Source organism: Meleagris gallopavo, chromosome 21 (genome assembly GCF_000146605.3).
Source record: "Meleagris gallopavo isolate NT-WF06-2002-E0010 breed Aviagen turkey brand Nicholas breeding stock chromosome 21, Turkey_5.1, whole genome shotgun sequence".
Taxonomy (NCBI): domain Eukaryota; kingdom Metazoa; phylum Chordata; class Aves; order Galliformes; family Phasianidae; genus Meleagris; species Meleagris gallopavo.
This window is the reverse complement of record NC_015031.2, coordinates 2,846,837-2,865,691: the sequence shown is the minus strand read 5'-3', so window position 1 is coordinate 2,865,691 and position 18,855 is coordinate 2,846,837. Positions and strand designations below refer to the sequence as shown.

General features: G+C 47.4%; 1 protein-coding gene across 1 annotated transcript in view; it reads right to left on the bottom strand.

Moving 5' to 3' along the window:
* Positions 1-2,428: 2,428 nt before the first annotated feature.
* MYBBP1A (MYB binding protein 1a) overlaps positions 2,429-18,855 on the bottom strand; it is a 51,516-nt gene continuing 35,089 nt past the window's right edge. Inside the window, exons 25-28 of the mRNA XM_010721910.3 lie at positions 15,424-15,537; positions 5,477-5,578; positions 4,187-4,311; positions 2,429-2,933 (exon numbers count right to left, since the gene is read on the bottom strand). Coding sequence (XP_010720212.2) covers positions 2,429-2,933; positions 4,187-4,311; positions 5,477-5,578; positions 15,424-15,537 — 846 coding nt within the window. The remainder of the gene's footprint in view (positions 2,934-4,186; positions 4,312-5,476; positions 5,579-15,423; positions 15,538-18,855) is intronic.

Below are 18,855 nucleotides of genomic sequence, written 5' to 3'. Positions count from 1 at the left end.
AGCTTTGGATACTGCAGCTATTTTCTTGCATTTGGAAGAACCCTTCAGCTCTCCTCCTGTCAAAGAGCTTCCAAGCCCAGTATGGCTGGAAAGACTTTCTTAAAATCAAAGCCTATCCCCTGACAGCCTTAAAGGTCCAGCAGCAGACAGGACATGAAATCGAGCAAAGTGAAGCAACTTTAAGACAGATATAAGTACCAGTGAAACATAATTTGCCTGGATTAGAGACTCCATGCTATAAACAGAGCATCAAAGCCAGACTAAAATCAGGTAATTTAATTGGCGATATAATTGTTACCAAACCACAACTCACACAATGCCTCACAGTTTTCCTGTCCCTTTTCCCCCTGGATTGCTGTGCACAGGCTGGGAACTGAACACAAAGGTGAACGGAGTGAGCAAGGAGGAAGACAAAATCAACCTCTGTCAGAAACAAGAGCCAGCACAGATTCTGCCTCGTGCCGTCCTTCCCACTTCTTCCAAAACTGGAGCCCAATGCAGCACAGCCCAGCACTGTTCCAGGTGGCCCTGCTGATTTAGAGCTCCAGGCTCAGCTTCTACTCCATGATCAAGCTGCTGCACATCCTAAGAATCAGCCCAGTGGGCTCCAGAGCTGTCCTCCACCACACCCAGGTACCTGTGTGCTCACCTTGCTTCCCATTCACCACACCTGCACACCGTTTCTCCTCTAGTTCTGCAGAGCTGCAAAGACCCAGGATGTTCTACTCAGAGAAATGAGGAAAGAAATCATTAGTGAACACACTTGAGTTTTGAAACTCCTGCTCCCCTTCAGAGCATCTCCAAAAGGTTCATGACCTGCTGGCTTCTTATATGCTGCATTTGCATAATATTTGAAAAGTCATCACTCAGGCCATCAGGAGGCACATCAACATCCTGGTGCTAAGCTGGGACTGAGGTTCTAACAAGGCACTACAGCAGCTTGCCACCTTCCAGCTGGCGACAACGACTGGCAGCAGTTCTGCAGCAGCAGCAAGACCCCACAGTAACCTCCAGATTAATGGGTGGCTTGGGAGAAAAGCTCTACCAAGATGAGCCCAACCCTAATTTGCTCAGAACTGGTTGGTGGGGAAACTGCAGATGTGGGAGAACTGCACAGAGATGCAAACATTGGTGCTGAAGTTCTGCATCATCACGGCTGCCAACCTGCAGCCTGAGCATCCCGTCTGTGCCTCTGCCCAAACGGTGTTAGACTTGAAGAGCCTGGTTCTCTGCATCCAGAGCAGACACGGGCCTCCTCACTGTTGCCTCCACAAGGTGCCAGGGGAAGAGCTGTGAGGGCAGAATGTGAGATGCAGGGGAAGAAAGGACATTGCTGAGCCCTGCCAGCAGGCAGGCACTGCAGCTCCAGCCCTTACCTGCTGCTGCCAGAAGCCAGCTCACTCCTTGGGATGCAGAGCAGACCTCACACGATTGCTGCTGTGAGAAGAGCACTGTGCCTTCCCAGGGCACTGCAACTGAATGGGATCACATTGCTGCCAGCAGCCACCTCCTGGGGAGTCTTATGCCATTTGAGAAAAGACACTGCAAAGGCAGATAAACAGCCGTGGGCAAACACAGCCCTTCGCTCCCTCCAAAAGCAACATCCTTTGCCCATAACCCATGTGGTGTAGAACAGACCCACCTGCAGGAAGAAAGCCAAAGGCAGTGCAGAAACAGCCCTGCTGCTGGGTCTCTGCCTCAGCCCTGCAGGTCCAGCCTCCGAGAGCGTGGTGGTCAGCAGGTCGGGGAGAGGAAAGGAGGGATGAGGCTGCACAGTCTGCTGGCAGACTAACGAATCAATTAGCCACTGCAATTGTTTTCAGTGCTTTATTGACATCCCTGTGCTATCACCAGGGACCTCCCCCCTCCTGCACCCAGCAGCAAAGGGCTGTGCAGGGGAAAGCGAAAAAGCAACACCATGCTAGTTACTGATGACATCCGAGCGGCCCAGATTGGATATATTTAACCTCAGAATATGTATGTACAAGCTCATTTAACCCTCAGGCATTTAAAACAGACAGCATCTTCCAGACTGGAAAAGCTGCAAGTACTGCAGGGCCTGAGGACAGAAATTGTCCTTCAGGGGAACCTCCCCCAGGGCTCAACCACACAACTCTGCAGTGTCAGCACACCTACCACATCCCCAAGGAATCCAGGCAAGCCTCTCACTTCTGCCTAGGGGTTATCATAGAAAAATGGAGTCTGTGCTCCTGAGCTTGTGATATTTGGCACTGCCAGAGCCAGAGGGGACATGGATCCCTGTGCTGCAACTGAACCTTCTACACAAGTCAGACCTGCAGCTTCAGAGCTTGGCATCATGGAAGGTTTATTTCAATTCAAGGAGGGCATAAAAATATACTTATAAAAGATATTAAAACAGTCCTCTGAGTCACATTAGCCATGCCAGACCAGGGTGAGTCCATGAAGTTTACTCCTGCAGCACGGCAGATTTTTTCTCTTTCCTTTTCTTCTTGGCTTTACCCTGCTTCTGCTTGGTCTCCTGGTTGACATCCCCCTTGGCTTTCTTTGCAGCTGGAATCTGCTCAGCTTCATTGCCTACATCACCTTTTCTTTTTCTATTCCTCTTCTTCTTTCTCTTCTTCCCAGCCACAGCATCTTCACCATTAACAGTTCCATTCCCGCTGCCCTCCGCTGCCACCCCATTCTCTCTGACCCCTCTGTTCTGCTTCTTGTGCTTCTTGCTACCAGGCAGGCGGTTGTCTTTTTGCTCAGGGGTTTCTGTTCCCAGTGGCTGCTCCTCTGGGGCTGCTGAGTCTCCATCTTCATTGGCTACTGGTGCTGCTCCATTCTCCCGGACAGCTTTCTTGCGATTCTTACGTTTTTTGGTTTCTGGTAGGAACCCTTTCTTCTTACGCTTCGGTGGCTCTGCTTCCTGCACAGGTTTATTGGCTGTCTTCTCTTTCTTGGGCTTCCTGCAGAGAGAACACCAAGAATCAAGAGCAACTTGTTTTATAGCCAAAAGCAAAGCAATCCACATTGCAGGCAGCCACAAACAGGCAGGAACCCAAGAATGATGCAGGAAGCACAGGCATGCTGTGAGAATTAAGTGTCATCCCTGGAGGTGGTCCCCTGCCTGCAGAGAGGACAGCTAACCGAGCTGTGGGGCCGCACAGGCACACAGAGGCTGGAGAAAGAAGCCCCGTTTCTCAAGCAGAACCACCCATGGCCCCAAGCGAGGCTACAAAGATGCTGTCTGTCAGTGCTGAGCAAAGCCTGTCTGTGCTGCTCTGCACCAGCTCAGTCTCCAAAAGAAATCCTGAAAAGGAAAAAGGCCCCAGTTCCGTGGCCCGGCTTTCAGTGCAAAGCCTTCTGGGGAGTTTTTCAAGCAGTGTCAGTTCAGAGTGGGAAAAAACTGCCCTACCAACACTTGCCTCTTAGTACTTCCAGGAGCCCTGGGTGCAAACCACAGCTTATACCCACTTATCTGCACAAAGACCTCTGGATGTCACAGCACAGTGGCACCAACAGTGACAGCAGGCTGCACCCACAAACCTCAATCCTTTCCCCAGGCAGCATGCACAAAGTCAGTGTTTCCTACTTACCAGGCCCTGAGCAATCCTTCTTCACAGTCTCTACGTGCTGCTAAAACTAACCTTCATCCTGGGACAGACCTTGCAGTACGGTGCCAAGTGAGCTGTGTGAGGCTGTTCCTTGTGCAATCCCTCCCTGCCTGTGAGCCTCTCACAGTGAGCCACATGCAAGCATTTTCCCCAGAACCATACTGTGCTGAGATCCCACAGACCAGGCCACCCACACACTGAGACTGCAAATCCCAATCATTAGGAGAGCTACCCAGCACTTCCTGAACACTAACACTGCCAGAAGGAAGGGGAAGCAAGAATTCCAATTACAAGCTATTGATAGAAAGGAGAAAAAGATCCTGTCCTTCTTTTTCCTCTGGAGCAAAATTCAACTCCAGATGCCATTTAGCACAGGAATAAAGACTGAACGCTTTCCAGCTTTCGAAGCTTCAAGGCAAATGTGGCTGGGGATCCAGGCACCAAGAAGCCCAAAAATCACTGTAAGTGGTTGAAGGTCCGGGCACAGTCTCCCTGGTAGAGGTGCCTTGGTTTGTTTTCCTACCTCCTCAGATCAAAGAGGAGAAGCAGGACAGGCAGTCAGCCCGCAAGGTGAGCCAAGAAGCCAGAGTGCCAGGCATACATACGTGTAATTCAGCCATCGCATGACGTTCCAGTAGAGAGAGTCGAGCCGTGCCGACTTCCCAATGCCTTCCTGCTGGCTCAGAGCTACCAGCACTTTGTCCAACTCCATCAACTCCACGTGCAGCTTCTGCAAGAGGCAAGTGCAAAACAATCAGCAGTGAGCTCAGAAGGGGCACTCATGGCTGCAGGGCACAGTACATCCTCAGGAGAAAACTGCATCAGGAACAACCAAGCTGCCTGGTTTCTCCCAGCCCTGAGCCTGTTTACTGCAACACTTCAATGTGGGGCAAAAATAGGTGATTCATGCCCCCACCAGGTACAAAGTTTTATTGAAAACTGGTCTCTAGCTTGACAGCTGTGAGTCTAAGCCAGAATTGTACCAGCATGAAAGGGTCAGAAAGATCCTTTAGTCCTTTTTTCTTTACCGACCACGACTGGGGGCATAGGGATGAAGATTACGTACCGTGTACTTATCTAACAGCAAAGCAGCAGCATTTTCAATCCAGTTTTTAAAGGATGCAATCACACTGCCTCCAACTGCCTCTTACAGTTTCTGTGACCCACGGGCCAATTTCAGTGAAACCAGACAGAAAGGGGTGTCTCCAAGGCTATTCAGTGCTACAAGAGCCCTGGAAATACTCTCTCTCCCCACCCACTTTCCTATTAGGTCTTCACAAAGAAACAGGCTGTGCTGTGGGCTCAATGCTTATCAGTAGGAAACTGGGCTTCAGCAATTATGCTGCTTGTGTTATTTTGCTCTAGTAAATAAGACCATGTTGGAAACTTATTTTGTCACCTATAGAAAATCTCATGCTCAAAAAAGCCCTTTTCTTTAGGGCTGAACAATGTGTTGCTCCCACTCACAAAGCTGCTGGATAAGTCCAAGTTTCAGGTAATCAGTCTCTGGGGTTCAGTGAAGAGGAAAGAGCAATCATCTGAGGTGAAACCCAGCTCACCCTCACTGCACCCTAGGCTATATTTCCGCTGATAGGAAAGGAGATGCCACGTATGTCTGCAGAATGCTGCACAAATCTTTCAACAAGTTCTTGGAGATCAGCTCTCAAGAGCTGTGGATCACTCCTTCAGAACGTTCTGTACTCAAATCCAGCCAGGCAATCCGTGCAGGGGCACCTCTGATGAGAAGTGAAGTGGGATGCAGTGGCAGAGCAGTCACAGAATGCAAGCATGACATCTGACAGAGACCTCAGTGGTATTCAGAAGGAGAAGAACCAGTGGCCCCACGGTCAGTGTGTCACAGAGCACAAAGCACACAGGATCAGTCCCACTCTCACCTGCTGTGTCACGGTTTTGAGGAGGAAGTTGAGCAGCTCCAAGCTCCTGGCAACTTTCTCTTTCTCAGCCTTCACCCTTAACTTGTCAGGCACTTTCAAACTCTGCAAATTAAAGGGAGAAGCGTACATTAAGTGGGAAAACAAATCTGTCTTCTCTGGAGAAAGCAGAAAACAGGCATGGATTAGCAGAATTAACCTGTCACCAGAACAACAACTCTGCAACAACAAAGCCCACCCAACTCTGGCAGTGTTCAGGAGGGAACATGGTGGAAGCTGCCCAGGTTAATTACAGAACAGCTGCACAAGATAAGCACAACTATATCACAAAGGCACGACTCTGCAGCTCTCCCCAGTTTCTAAGTAAAGCACAGCTGGAGACATGTTGCTGCCTCCTGGAGAGAAAGAAGGGAGACAATGAGTCCCCCACAGAAAGGCCCAAAGACTGCCAGGCAACTCACCTGAGGGACAACCCAACTCAGCTGCAGCAGCTGGGATTTGCATGCAAAGAGCTAATGCAAAAATCCATCAGCACACCAAGGAAATCCCAGGTGCCAGCACTAGAACAGGGCTTGTCAATCAAGCTTAAATCCACTGAAAAGAATGGAGAAAATCTCATCTCTTTGTGTTACCTTTATGTGCTGTAGGGTTTCTGAGACACTGAAAGGTCTGGCTTAGAGGAAATCACTCCAGAGACAGGTCAAATAACAGCCAGAGTTATTGACAAGTGGAGAAGAGCAGAACATAGCTATAAAAAGGCAGTGGGAGCCAAAAGGCGACCCAGGGGCTTGGAGCACTGATCCTCTGCCTGCAGCAGGTCCTTGCAGCCCTGCTTACATGTAGCTTTCTTCCCTGCTATGTTTCTGAGTGCACACAGCACAGCAAGCCCTGCAGCTCGCATGGTTACACCAGTGTGAGAGGATTTGCAGAGAGAAGCATATCGGAGTCAGCGCTGTGCCGATCGCAGCCCATTTCTCCAGAGGCAGCTGTGCTCATGGTCAAGGCTGCTGCTGTCTGGAGTGTGAACATGCCAAACTGGCAATTGTGGAATAGCTTAGGACCTTAAAGATCATCTTGTTCCAACCCCCATGCATTGGGCAGGGCTGCCAGCCACCAGATCAGGGTGCCCAGGATCCCATCCAACCTGGCCTCGAACACCTCCAGGGATGGGCACCCAACGGACAAGGTTCCCTCTATTAGAAAGTCACCACGTTCTGCCAGCTGGAACTCATGCTGCAAATTCATCTGGCTATCAACAACTAATTAGCCCTTCCTGATATGCTAGAAGAGCTTCAGCTCCAGCGATGTCATTAACCTACAAAGCCACCCAATTCAGCATCTATGAAGTCTCTCAGGTAGAACAAGAAAAGAACAAGAAAAGAATAAGAAAATGAGGGGTGTATGGGGCAGCACTGTGAGAAGGAGCCACAGTAAAACCTGCCATCATGTCATCTTTTTGTACACAAGTGCTGAAGAATTAAGAAGGCATGTCAAACAAATTGCATTTTCTTTTCATTGCAGATAGGCGATGCAGATTGAGGAACTGATACTAGAAGTCCAAAAGCAGCTGTCAGGTGCTTGGAAATTTGGGATGTGCATCTAGTTTGGGGTGCCAACCAATTTCTTGCAGAACTGTAGAACAAATAGGAGATGGAGATGGATGATACCACTGGTCTGGTGACATCAGTGCAGTAAGATTAAACATCTAAATCAAAGGAGGTGTTTTGCATGAGTCTGGAAACATAAGCACAGTTCCACCAGCACAAACAGCCAGAGGCAATCCAATGCAATTCAGGTGCAAACAAACAGCTCCCCACTAACATGGATCGCTTTTAAACACTGCTCCAAGACCAAGGAAGGAGGAGAAAGGCAATGCAGCTGGGTGGAGAAGCCAGAGGACAAAACAGCAACAAAACCAGCAGATAATTAAATACTATGCACAACTTGTTCTGGTCCACAATCAGGATGGATTTGAGAAGCTGGATCCAGAATAATGTTACTATTTCTCAACGTATGCCCTTTCTCTTCTGCTACGAAGCACACAGAAGCAATTTACTCCAATGAGCCCCAAACTGCCAGCCCCTCTGTATGCAGTATGGTGGGGCCAATCATGCATCCTTCAACTCTCGAGTGCAGTTCCTGCTCAGCCTGTGTCCCTTATTACCCCAATCTCACCACCACTCTCCCTGAGTCCTTCCCCGTGCCTTGTTATGTGAGATGCTATCTTCTGCCACACGTTGCTTCACTCTCATGCTCCCACTGCAGCAAGTGTACCCAGCGGAGCACTTGGGATTTGTGTCAGAATGCAACATCAATAAACACACTGCTCTGATTGCATAAAGGAAGCTCACTTTGAACAGGGACTGCTCCCAAGGAATGAAATCCCAAATCTCTCCGATGGGAACTGAATCCAAACCTCAAAAGCAGCTTTCCCAACTATTTGTCCTAAATTCCTGCTACATGTGGTGCCAACCATTGTCTGTATGTTGCAGACGTGCAGAGCACACTGCCTTGGTTTACTCCCTCACTCTGCTGTTTGAAAGATGAAATTAGCACTGCTGCCCCAATGGTATGGGTCAATCGTTTTATAGGCTTATCGTGATCTCATCTGGAGAACATATAAAATAGAATCATAAAAGTGAAGCAAAAATCATTATGTAACAGATGGCAAGCTGCAATATATAGCCAGCATGCCTTAAAAAGAGGTTGGATTTCAGTCATCTGCAGCACCCTTTAGGGAGCCTCAAACACTGATTAGATTGCAAAAGGACGTGCACAAAGTATCACCATTTTATGTAGCAAAACTGAAGGTGAAAACTGTGGTTTTGCTCCCAGCTATACTGTAGGGCAGTGGTGAGGGTCCAGGGAAAACCCAGCAGAACTTGCTCAACAGCCTGACCTGTAATCCTCTGCCACGGTGCTGTCTGCAAGGCATCCAGCTCTCCCTTCACCAACCCAGGAGTCACAGACTCAATTGCTTAATGCTAAAAGCAGGGAGCACACTGCTTATACTCAACAGCCAGGCTCACACCACTTGCTGATTACGTTATTCTTCTGCCATTTTCTGCATTTGTTACTCTGCTCCTTCAATTACAGCCAGTCCCTCTTGACAGGGAACCTCAGCTCCAGGTCCAGCTCAGCAGTATCTGTGTTAATCACGCCTGCACATCTGAGCTGCCAGTGTATCTGGACAGGTCGCTTTCCAAAGTGAAAAAAATACGGAGGCAGTTTTCACAGCAGGAACTCCCATCTCATCTCAAGCCAGTACAGCACTACAGCTCCCGCCTCGCCCTACATGGACTCAGCTGGCAGAGAGGTTTTGGCTTCTTTTGTGAGGCACTCTGCTCCCAAGTCTTCTGGCTGTTCCTGTTGGATGGCAGTCTTGGATCCACATCCTCTGCATCCTATCAGTTGGTGTCTTTTCTTACCTTTCTAACTCCTGTATCACACATAGAGCTATTCCAGCTACTGCAGCATCTGACCTTCATTCCAACTCTCATTGCATTTCACTGCGTTCCTTCTTCACAAAGTTTGCATACAAGTTCGTTAGAGCCAAGTGCCTGCAGTAATTCAGTCACCGTGCACGTTTTGCACAGACTGACAGGGCACAACAACATCTCAGGCTCCACAATTGCATTCTGCTACCAGGAGAAGAGCACACTCCCTAACCGACAGTTCGAACACCACCATTTCTGCATTCCTAGCACGTCCTTCAGCCCATCTCATTGTTCAAAACAAACAGCCCTTCCCCTCCGTGGGCTCAGCCTGACAGATCGGTCACCGCTCAGTGAGTCGGAGGAGCCTGGCCAACCTGCATTCTTTCCACACGCTGCACTGTCTCCATCCTTCCCCTTCCTCCCCCATACCACGCCTGATGCTGACGGATAAATGGGGCTGAATACAGTGCCAAGCACCTTCCGCAAAACACACACCTCCCCCAGCCCTGCACAGCCTTACACCCCCTGGCACAGCTCAGGGTTGCTAAGGCAAACCCTCCTGCAGCAGCAAACAGCTCTGCTACATTTCCTCCCCACTGAACATCCACAGTCAAGCAGTGATGGTGTTGCAGAGGTGTGAACTCAATGCGCTGACCCTCGCACGCCGACTGTGCATGCAAGGTCCCACAGTGCACAGTTTTGCTGCTGTTGTGGCTCAGCTCCCTGCGGTGCAGTCTCATGTGGAAGGGTCCCAGTAAGCAGAGCTGGGGCCCTACAAGCATACGCCCATTACCTGAGCCAAAGCACAGCATTTCCCAGGTAAGCCAAGAGGTCCGGGAGGGGCACGGTCTTCTTTTGCTAATTTGGAGGCAAATAATGAACTGAAAACCACATGAAGTACTTTAGTGCTCTGCATGCTCATAGCTCCTGTTATTATCTGATGCAAGCACCTTTGTCTCACCTGTAATTACTCTTCACATTTCTCCTGAGAGGCAAACCAGCATTATTCCCACCATTTTAGGTGACTGAGTCACACGGACCACAACAGAGCCAGGAATCAGCACTGACCTCCTGCAAACCCAGAGAGGCCACCTCCAAATACTTCCTTCATGACAGAGCTCACTTGAATCCAAGTTCCAACTTAGGGCTAAGTAACAGAAGGCAGTGAAGTGAGGAGGGACGAGGATGATGCTCACACCAGCTTCCATCCATCCCAAGAGCCAGGGATACACAAGCATGGAGAGCTTCTCAAATCACCCACTGCAGGAGCAGCTGCCAAGAATGCTGAAGGAGGAACGAAGCACTGACAGTCCCTCCCCTCTTCATGTTCTCTCACTGAAGGTTCTGAAGTCTGAAAGGGTAAAGACTCAAAATTTTGTCTCCCTGCACCTCGAGCAGAAATGGGTCGTAAAGAAATGCTCGAACACAGATGGAAGCTGCTAAGCTGCTGCTTCACTGAGTGACTGGGAGAGCAGGGGACAGACCCCACATGCTGAAGGGTGTAATTAGAAGGCATTTTTTGCAATGTTTCTTTTGGCTGCTAATAGAGGGAGGAGCCCTAAAATCAAGAAGCTATTCTCACAGAAAATGCCACCACTTTCCCAAGTTTAAAGATCTGATAATTTTTTTCCATGGCCCATATGCAAATGCAGCAGGGAAAAGCCATACAGGACAGCTGAAGGAACAGTGGAGAACGAATTCTCCGCAGAGACACCCAGTACTCTGAGAGCAAGTCAGAGATACCAGTTAAATCACTCCTGGCCTCATTTTACAAGCTAAGAGGCTGAGAAAGGGCAACGAATTAAGAATTCATAAGGATGGACAGATAAAAGCTCAGGCAATCTTCAAGAAAAAAAAATGAAGAATGGTTTTTTAGAGATTTGATGAAGTCACTGTTAATAATTTATCTCCATACAAATTAAGACATCGATAATAAAATGTGATGCCCTTCAGAAATGAAGGGCATGTCTATACTGGAAGGCCGCACAGCACAACCCTTTGTCCCTCCTCACCCTCTGAGTGGCTCCAGCTGCTTCATTTAAATGCCTTCCTTGTTGAAGCACTCGAAAACAAAAATGCTCTAATGCCATACGGTGAGAGACTTCAGAGGGATCAGAGCAACTTTCCAACTGCAAGTCTCTGCAGTGGCCGTGTAACCTCACCTGCCTAAATTCATGCCTTTCTATGGACAAACAGCTGCCCCTCTAGTTCAAGTCTAAGTCACCACCTAAGGGGAAGGAGGCACTGCATCCACCTCTGTAGGGTTATGTGCACACCCATGCCAACCTCTCCAGTGCTGGCAATCAGAACAGCCTCGGTCTGGCACTGGAGTTGGCTCCTGGGTTCTGTGAGCATTTTGACATTTCACAATGCCTTGATCCTATTTGGAGATCAAACAGCCAACCTGAGCATTATTTGCTTTTGTTAGATCTCATGCAGGATACAACACTGACAAAAGAAGAGAAGAAACAAAGACAGCAGTAAAGTTGGTCCCTTCCTATGATGTACTTAATATAGAAGACAGACAAAGGAAACCCTCAGGAAACAGCTGTGTACAAGCCAGAGAAAGAAGCTTTTCCAACAGTTCTTCTGACAGCTGTTTGGTTTTGAAGTTACTCAGCCATCAAAACTTGCTTTCTGTGGCATATTCCTCAAAATCCTTTCCCGCTTCCCCCTGATTTATACATCACAACGGGGAATTTGGGCATAAGATGGGAGTTACGCGCAGACCTCAGTTCAGGATGGCAAGCCAGTCCCTGGGAAAGAGATGACAAAAAGATAATGAAATGATGTATTCACATCCTGAAGCTTCCTGCCCCAAATCTGTCAATGAGTTACTAAAAGATTGGCACAGCTTCCAGATCACTCTAAAGCCAAGACAGCAATTTCATAACATATCGGAAAGTAAACAGAAACGTATCTAACAAGAAGGACAAACACCAAAACGTGCCCACAATGACAACAAGGAGAGATGGAAGATCAAATTGAGAGTAGCTTGATGGAATCAAAAAGACAGCGTGTGAAATTCCAGGAGTTGGACTCAATGATACTTATAGGTCCCTTCCAACATGGGAAATTCTGTGATTCTATGAACCCCAAAGAGATCCCTCACCAATACTGTGCAGTGGTTCCCGACACAAAAGGGGGAATTTGGCTTTCCAGGTCTGGCCATGGGCCTCACTGCACAAGGCAGTTTGAACCAACAAAGAACAGCTTCCTCCGTGGATAACATGAGGACAGACATTGCTACTCAACACACTGAACTATTCTGAAGCCAAGTAAAGAAGCAGTCAGATTGTCCAAGCAGAAAAAGAGCCTCTGGGATGGCCCAAGAGACCAAAGTTTGGGTCTTGGCTCACTTCCCAGCCAAGCGTATCATCTATAACACAGGGAGAACAACTGCAATAAACTAAATACATCAGCGCTTGGATTTCTTCAAAATACTTTCTTCATTACATCAACAATTCACTGGTTGGAATTTCCTTTGTAAAACGCTTTGGAGCCTACTGATAAAAGAACAAAGCTGTCTGGAAGAGGAAGAAGACTCTGTGAGATGTCATACCATCTCAGGTGAGCTCTGACATTTACAACATGAAGCCATGCTGCTTCTTTATCCCACAAACACAACTGGCTTGTCTGGGCTCCCAACAGCAGAGTCAACTTGAACATCTGCAGCAAGGTTCTGCTTCATCTGAAGGAGCCTGCTGAGAACCAGGGAGGCCAAAACCAAGCCAGAGCTCTCTATGCTCCCTCACTGCAGCTGCTGTCCAACACAACCAGCTCCCAAGGCAGACCTGGGGGCTTTTCTGCCCAGGAGACCAACCAGAAAACATCAAGAGCAGCAACAGCAAGTAGCACTCTCACTGGGAAAACCCCAGAGATACCAAGAGTTGCTTAGACAGTAAGGAGAAGCAGACATGAATCCCTCTTGACTGCGATATATGTTTTATAAGCATGTTTTAATGTCCTGAGAACAAACAAGGTCGCATCAGCTTATGTAAGTACAAGAGCCACTGCCCCGCAGCAGCCAGAGCTGCTATTTCAGGAAGCTGTCTCTTCATTTAAGGTTCCTGGCTGCTGACTCTCCCTCATCTGCCTCCTGGTTTTGCACAGATAATTTGATGATATCCAAGACTGCCATTTTCTCATGCTGCTTTTTTCCCAGTCCCACCACACATCACTGCCCCAAACCTCACCACGTGCTCTGCAGGGATGCAGTTCATCACTGAGGCAACGCAGAAGGAGAAAGCAGAAATCTGGAGATAGCATCCTGCCCTTTCTCACAGCACTACACTTGCAATGGCAGTAAGAGTGGCCCCCCGGGATACTTCAGACTTCTCACTGGGTCAAAGAATGGTATGAAATTCTGTATCGTCATTTTTTCCTCTAAAAAAAGCTATTTGTGAAGCACAGAGGCAGGAACAGCCAATGACAGCAAATGCAGACCTTTCAACCAAGAGGGAGGACAATAAAACCTCATCATCTATCATTTTTCACAGCAGCGTGAACTGCTGCTCCCAGTCCAGGTTCTCATGGGACTCATATGCCAACAGTTGCCTACACAGACACCCACCCCAGACCGAAGCAAGTCTCAGATGAAAGGGAATGAAGCCGAGCTCCAGGAGACAGCTGCAGTTCTGCACAGGGCCTCCCTGCCCTCTAGATAAGCAGAGGCATGCACAGACCTCAGGACAGGAACGGGCATTGTTTGGCCAAGCCCTTAACTCACAGTCCCCATAATTTCAGCACTGAGCTGTGACTCCCACCTGTCCTGCAGCTCCTCCCTCAGACAAGCACACAATTTCCAACTGGAGATTCAGTTAATAGCAAGTTATTTTAATGGTGGGTTACTCCCTTTGACAAATGTATAGTTTCCACAGGTTTTAAATTTGCTGTTTCCAGCCTTCTGCTAAAAGGGATTTTCAGCATCTCCAGAAGAGATCAGTCATGATAGGATTATTGTTCCACTACACAGCAGCATCGCTGTGTGCTTTTACAACAGCTCATTGAAGTGTGTTTTTCTGATCCCTCCACACTTCAGCAACACTCACAGGAACACCCAGAGTCACACCAGCACTGTGCTAGTGCAAGAGGAGGAAGAAGGAAGAAGGGGGGAAAAATACAGAGCACTGTGAAAGAATGCTGCATCAGAGGTTTTTTAGGATGGCCCAAAAGAGCACCCATGTGCAGTTAATAGTGCAGAAGATCTGCTGCCCACAGAGCGCACCTTGGACAGCCCAAACTGATGCTATCTCCCAGGAATTTGTCTTTAAACACAGATGACCGCAGAAAAAAAAGACACCAGGGAACTTTGGCAGCAAAACTCATTAAAATACTGGATGGGTGGTAAGATGCTAAACTTTCCTTGACCAGGACAGCATAAAGGCATTGTGGTTTCCCAGTGAATCAGTCTGAGTCCTGCAGGGACTGAAGAAGAACATGGAGATGACCATGCTGGGAGGAGTGGCATGTTTGTGTAGCTGGAAAACAAAATCATACCCAACTCCACCCATTGGATTCCTGATGTCATCTTTAAATAAAGGCATTTAATGAAACCTAGGATTACCTGCTTCCTCAAGAATTATAATCACCACCTCTGAATTCCTTGATTTAAACTTGCTTACATTTTGTCCCTCCTCAACCAAAGAAAACAGAGCTAATTGCTCTGCTCCAATGTGGTAAATTACAGAATGGACTAAATTACCATGTAACTAGCATTTCAAGAAGTCAAGATTGAAAGAGGTCACACCTGCAGTTACATAGGAACACCAAGACTGGAATCTCCCATGTCATGAAGTTTAGTCTCCACATCACAACACCAATTTGTCTGTTTGGTTGCCCCTGTGTCAATCTAGAAGACAACTGGAAAGCACTTGCTCCTTCAATCTCCTGTCTCAGAGATCGTCCTCTGCAGAACAGCTGCACCAAAACTGCTGTCTTCACAGGTACAGCCCACACTCATCACTGCACTGTGATTTCTGTATCACTGTCTGTTCTGTATAAATTGTTGGCTAATGTATTTAGAGGTTTCCCTGGAAAACAACACTAGCAAAGGAGTCTGGTCCAGAAGCAATTCACCAGGAGCCAGAAGTCCAGTGGAGTTCAGCTCTGTCGCTATGGCCCCAAAGCATATTCAAATACAGAACTCCCATAACATTTTGTAAAATTAAGTCAATGTTCACCATGCCTTGCATTTCAAAACTTGAAGCAGCCTAAAATTGACCTATATGAGCATGTTCCCTAAGACTGTGTCCCTCTAATGGTTCCACACACAAGCACTGCTGAGTGTACCAGGAACACTTCTTCCACACTATAAAATACATCAGAACAGCAGTATTACAAGAATGCTGTTAGCCCAGTGGACACGACTCAGCCCTGGCGTGAGCAGGCACAACCTGAAGGAGACGAGTTAAGCAGAGCACAGCCTCAGACTCCAGATCCATGGGACCACCATACCAGTGAACACAGCACCCATCAGGGGTGTCCAACATTTAACATGTTGAAGCTTGTTACCTCTGTCACTTGGCTGATGCTCTCTCTGATCAGCTCCTCCCACTCTTCCTTGGTCGTGGAGAGCTTCAGCTCACGAAGTGGCAGAACCTTCTGGAGAAGCAAACAGGCCTGGGCCTGAAAGAGAAACGGAGAGGAGGAGACATGAGGAGGTGAGAAACTCGACGCTCTTGAAGAAAGGTGTTAGCAGTGCCAGTACCCCACTGAAGCAAACAGCCAAGCAAAGCATCAGGGCAATGCTGCGTTACAGACACTGCATCTCCTCACCAATCTGTATATCATCCAATTAGAAAACATTCTCTAGACCCTGACAAAGTCACTCCTCAGGAGAGAGGGAGGCTCGTACTTTTCCTGGCTGAACATAAATTTGATTTAAAAGTGCAAGTCAAAGGGGAGAGACAGGATGTCCTGCTTCTAGATTTAGGCATTACTACCCAAAACATACTTTCATATCTGTTCCGAACACATCAATTTACAGTTTCCAAAGTCTTCAGGCAGCCCTTTGCATGACTCTACCTTTTACTTGCCCTGAAAAATGGAGTAGAGACAAATAAACAAAAATAAAAGCCGGCAGGTTAGCAAATATTTCTTTTTAAAGAAACCCTAGATGGAAACTGCTGTTCAGAGCAGCAGTCAACCTTGCCCTGGAGTCAAACTTGCTCATTAAGCCTACACATTAACACAGCTCTGAAAAAGTAGCCACTAGAAAACCAGCAGTAATCTGCAGTCATCTCCTACGTCCCTTCCTGTTCTGGAATTCCTATTATAAGGCTTTCTTATGCACAAGAAGCAAAAGCAAATGATGGAAATGCAGATAGTACACTAATGAGGATTAGTGCAAATAGTTTAGAGGATTTAAAGGGAACATCTTCCTAAGATCACAGAGTTAGTGAGCAAGTACTATCTACATATAAAGACAGATTAGTGCCCCTAGCTGCCATCATGCAGACCAAAAATGAATGCAGGTATTAATACAAAAAATAATTAGGAATTATATCAGGAATTCATCTCATGCAAAGGAAGCAAGAACTGAGTCCAAACCTAGCCCTCAGGTACTCCTGTGATACAAAAGAGGCAATCAACCTACAGCTGAAAACTGGCCACACTGCTGGTGCTCACACTGGAGCCTTTCTGGGGAGCTATTTATTGAAGAATTCAAGGTGAGGGAAGAGGAGACATCCCAAGAGTTCCAGAGAGAAGCAATCTCACCCAAAGTTGTAGGCAGTGGAACAAAGTGCCTGAAGAGCTCAGGAAGGCCCAAAGTTCCCTATATTTCAGGATCCTATGATGGAGGGTTTTCCATCTCTAAGCTTACCTCCAGTTTGCACCAGTGTGGCCAATGGAAAGAATTATCCAAACAGAGCAAGCTTTCACTGGCAAACAGTAGTTCTGTTCATTACTTGGAGGAGAAAAGGCAGGGGAAAACCAACAAGACTATGCCAGATTTATGTTGACTTAATGAGAGAGAGAGAAAGAGTCCTAATGCCATGTTTGAGGCAGGCAAGCCTACGTATTCCTTGTGATTGTGGGGAGGCTGCATCTTACAGAACAAATTATGGCATGTCTGCCTGCATGTACCAAATGTAGCGGAAAGTCACTTCAGTGCAATTACAAAGAGAACGTGACCCCAGAGTCAATGAGGGGCCATCGTTCATCCTGAAAGGCACAGGCAGGGTCATAAACTTCAAGGCACCATCTCTTCATCTCTTCTCCATCTCTGGAGACCTGAGACCCAAATGCTGGACTGAGAGAGAGATCCTAAACAAGATCCTCAGTAAGAACTAAGCTTGAAAGCAATTTAAAAGGGAAGGAAAAAAAAAGCACCGAGCATTCCTTCTGGGCTGCAGATTGAGAAGTCAAAATACCCATTCATCTGGGATCCTGGCTGGTGCTATCACTCTGTAGTAATTCTGTCACTCACCTCATGGCTTTCATGCCTCCTACTCATATTTGAGATTCAAAGCGAAAGAACATTTGATTTCCATGTAATTAAAACACTGCTACTGCTGTACTCAACACACTCCTGTGTTTCCTGAATGTTTTTTAACCCAGTGAAAATTTAGTACCACGCGTGAACTTTTCTCATTTGAAAGAATGAAAGTGAAATAAAAGATTTGCTTGTTGGCTGAAATCAAATTTAGATTAGGAATATCTCAGCTGGAGAGCAAACGTGACACCACTAATGCCAATGCCCTGTGTGCCCAGCACCATGCTATGCCATGCTTTATGGTTATCGTGCTTATCACCCAGCCAATGACTCCTCTGATTGTAGATCTAGCTAGGAACATGTAGCTCTCATACAGCCTGCTTTTCCACAGCAAACTGCACAGTTAAGCAGAGAAAGTTAAACCACAGAGAGGAGCTGACGTGAATGGAGAAATCCAGAAAACCACTGGCAGAAAGAAAACTTAAACCCAATTCTTCAACCTCAGTCCCACAATAAATCCACTGAGGAACAGCGCTGCCCGCTCTCCCACTGATGTCATCCCAAATCAAAACAAAGCATGAGAGCCACCATAATCCTCTTTAGAGCGAGGCACTGAATTTATCAGTGTGTGAACAAGGCTCCCAGCTGTCACCTGCAGATTGCTGGACCACTAAGCATGCTCAGAAAAAACCATTTGGACAGCAGGACCACAACGCTGCCAGCCCACCTTGCACAGCAGCAGCCTGCAGTCACGGCCGTGTGATGTATTGCTGGGGCTCCCTGCTGAGAAATGCCAAACCACCAGCAGAAAGGTCACGAGACAACTGCTTGCAGAACAGTCCCTGCTAGAATCCACAAAAAGGATTTTAAATACTCCACAAGGAAATGCTTTTGCGACCTCCAGGAGCTTCTCCCAATAACACATGCTCCATTATGGTATATAAGAGGGGCCAAGGATACTGTAAACACTACACAAATTTCAGAAAGACCCCAGGTGACCCCAGAAAGATCTCCAGGAACCATTGCCTTGAAATCACAAAGAAATGGCTCTTTCTTTGCAGTTCATTTTCCTTCTTTTATCAACACTAATAACTTGAAATTTGGTTCAGCAGAGACCTGGAGCTCGACAACAGCCTCCCTTGTTTCTCTCTCCTGTTCCAGCATCACTGATTTTTTGCAATGTCTACAAAATTTGGAAGCTGCCAGAATCTCACCGAGGATTCTCCAGAGGCATTTTCTCAGTTGTGTTCATGACAGTCCTGCAAAAGAGCCAAGTATTATCTGCACTACACAAGCAGACAGAAATAGCAGAAGACCCAGGAGCACCAGCTACTGAGCTCTGCTCCAGTTCAGAAGAGAATGCCCTTCCACCACACACAACCTCTGAAATATGTGAGAATATTCAAAAGCAGTGAGAGCTTTTAATTAAGGGGGGAGGATGCTGCATTCCTCCACCTGGTTGCCTACTCAAAGCTTCTTAGTTTCATTTAGAAAAGAGAAGAAGAAGA